The sequence below is a fragment of the Egretta garzetta genome, unplaced genomic scaffold, assembly GCF_000687185.1.
Source record: "Egretta garzetta isolate BGI_Z169 unplaced genomic scaffold, ASM68718v1 scaffold426, whole genome shotgun sequence".
In the NCBI taxonomy this organism is placed as follows: Eukaryota; Metazoa; Chordata; class Aves; order Pelecaniformes; family Ardeidae; genus Egretta; species Egretta garzetta.
Genome location: NW_009259977.1, coordinates 2,521,449 through 2,523,967, shown reverse-complemented (window position 1 = coordinate 2,523,967; position 2,519 = coordinate 2,521,449). Strand labels below are relative to the sequence as shown.

Below are 2,519 nucleotides of genomic sequence, written 5' to 3'. Positions count from 1 at the left end.
GGAAGTACAGAAGGAAAAAGCCTACTATTGTCATGGATTGTGCAAACTCCTGCAAACTTTTCACAGCCAGAAATGCAGCAAGGGCATGATATCACTATCTATTTTAAGAACTTGAAATTATTTTGACCTTTTTTTTTAAGCCATCTCTTTCTATAGACATACGTGTTTATATGCATTGTGGTGTAAATAATTTATGCTGCTATTTCACTTGAATCTGAAATTCACACTTACATATCAATATGCTGATGCAATATAGCTTACCAAGGAAAAATACACATAGCATGGATTCTGACCAGTTTCTACAGAGGGAATCTACCCTAGGGATACCTTTGAGTCCCTTGTGCAATAAATACTATGTAAGCTGACATCACAGTCTTAAGCAGGACTCAAAATACTGCAGGGGACTTGTAAAGTGCTTTTGTTCTAAAGAGATTTGTAGCTAGAGGGTAAGATCAGAATATCAACCAGGCCAGCAAATGACATTTCAGAAATACTGTATGCTAAACAAAGCTGAATATGCTTCATGACAAATATCAATCTCATGCTATTTTCGCGACTGATGGAAGTTCACAGCAGAGACGAGGAGGTTATCTGCTTTAAGAATTTCAGTAGAACTTCTCATCATACCACTTCTCGATCCAAAGAAAATTAGCCATCAGTTTAAAACATTTGAATTTCACCCAGCCGATACTTCATTCCATTCATCAGATATGGGGTTTTTTTTTGTCCTGCTCTAGTTTCCCTTTCTACAATGCCATCTTACATGATAAGTTGAAATACAAAAATAAAATGAGAAATCTGGGCTTCATGATTTTAGTATTTAAACTAAATGTACCTGCCTTCAGGCCTTTTAATCAAAGGAACTGGATCCAAGTTTAACAAAAAGCATTGGAGACCTCGGAAAGAAAGGTCCTGGGGTACAGACTTGGCACAAAACACAGCATGAGTTATCTCTATCAGAACAACAGAAATGAAAATTACAATTAATCAGATGCATTTTCTAAAACATCAGGATAAATGTATAGTGCCACAGGGCAGCCCTCAACAACTGTGTTCAGGAAAAAGGACTTCTAGCCACAGAAATAAGCAAATGCCCCTAAAATAAGGAAATGTCATAATGAAAAAGTCTCCACAAGTTTGTCAGTGACTAAATTTCACAGGTTTCTGGCAATTCCTGTGTCAAGTGTAAGGCCTCAATCCCTCGGGTAATAGATTTATCAAAATACTGTTAGGATAAGATTTTCAAATTTACTTTTAGAATCGGTTTACCTTTATTTCCACAAGCCGTATCAGTCACACACACAAGCACACAAACAGTTATTGACTCACACATCTCCCTATAGTGACTCAACACCAGATTGACTTGGTCTGTTAGATTTCCAAACCAGTCTCTACAGATTAATCACAACTACCATCTTTCCAACCATCTCGCCAGCGCTCATCCACACGAGAGCAGTCAAATTCAGATTTCCCCAGTTTCCTGTTCACTTCATTATGAAGAAGACACAACCACTGGGAGAAGTTATTTCTGTTGCTAGTATCAGGCTGATTTGTACGTAATCTGCAAACAGGGAAGAGGAAACAAACGTTACTTTTTTACAGTCACCAACTTCAATACCCAGAGCAGACACATAGCACACAGCCAGCCAGAGTCGCCTTTGCTATTGCGAGATGAGTCCCAAAGAGACTCCAGAGAAAAGCACAGAGCCACTGGTAATTATCGGAGGCCAAACCTCCACTATAAAACACCAATGGCTGCAACCAGCTTGATTTCATTCAGTGCCTAGCCTTGTCAATGGGAAAAGACGCAGGAGTCAAACAGCTTATCTATGGTAACAAGCAAGTACTTGAGTTCATCAAAACACTGAATTAAAAAAAGTAGAATAATAAATGAAAAATAGGGAGGCGTTGTTTTGCATGCAATACCTGCTAAGTCAATAATTAGGTTTCCATCATCCAGAACAGAAGAGTTGATATTTTCAAGAAATAAGCTGACAGTAACAGGAGTATAAAACTTTATCAAACATCACAGCCCGTTTCGGTCTTTGCCTCCACTGCTGAGGTTGCCAATAAAGGGGACTTTCTGGAGTAGAAGAACGCTCCCCTCCTGAAAGCCAAAATATTTCGAGTCCTAATCTAATTCCACAAACGAGCACAAGGCCAGTTTGAACCAGAAAAACCCGAAATCACCTCAGGGAGGTCTTGGAGGCAACACACAACCTAAAAGCAAAAGAAAAGGTACTTGTTTTCTGAGTAAGTATATCTCTAATTGATGCAATAATGGAAGAAACCAGTTCAGGTAGCTACAAACCCCAAGTGCAGGAAGAGCTGCTGATATGCAAATAGCTGCTGCAGCCCCGCATTTCAGGCTAGCCCCTTCAGCAGTGGTTGCCAAAAAAAAAGAAGGATGAAGCAACTCACCTTTCCCGCAGATCCTCAGCGCAGTGCTCACAGGGATAGAACTTGGAGAAGAGGTTGATGAACTCCCTCATCTCCTTTTGCTGGGCACCGGTGGGGTG

The 2,519-nt window shown here is 40.0% G+C and overlaps 1 protein-coding gene across 1 annotated transcript in view; it reads right to left on the bottom strand.

Moving 5' to 3' along the window:
- Window positions 1-1,245: 1,245 nt before the first annotated feature.
- GFER (growth factor, augmenter of liver regeneration) overlaps window positions 1,246-2,519 on the bottom strand; it is a 2,673-nt gene continuing 1,399 nt past the window's right edge. Inside the window, 2 exon segments of the mRNA XM_009640431.2 lie at window positions 1,246-1,561; window positions 2,422-2,517. Of these exon segments, the coding sequence (XP_009638726.1) occupies window positions 1,399-1,561; window positions 2,422-2,517 (259 nt within the window). The 3' untranslated portion in view covers window positions 1,246-1,398.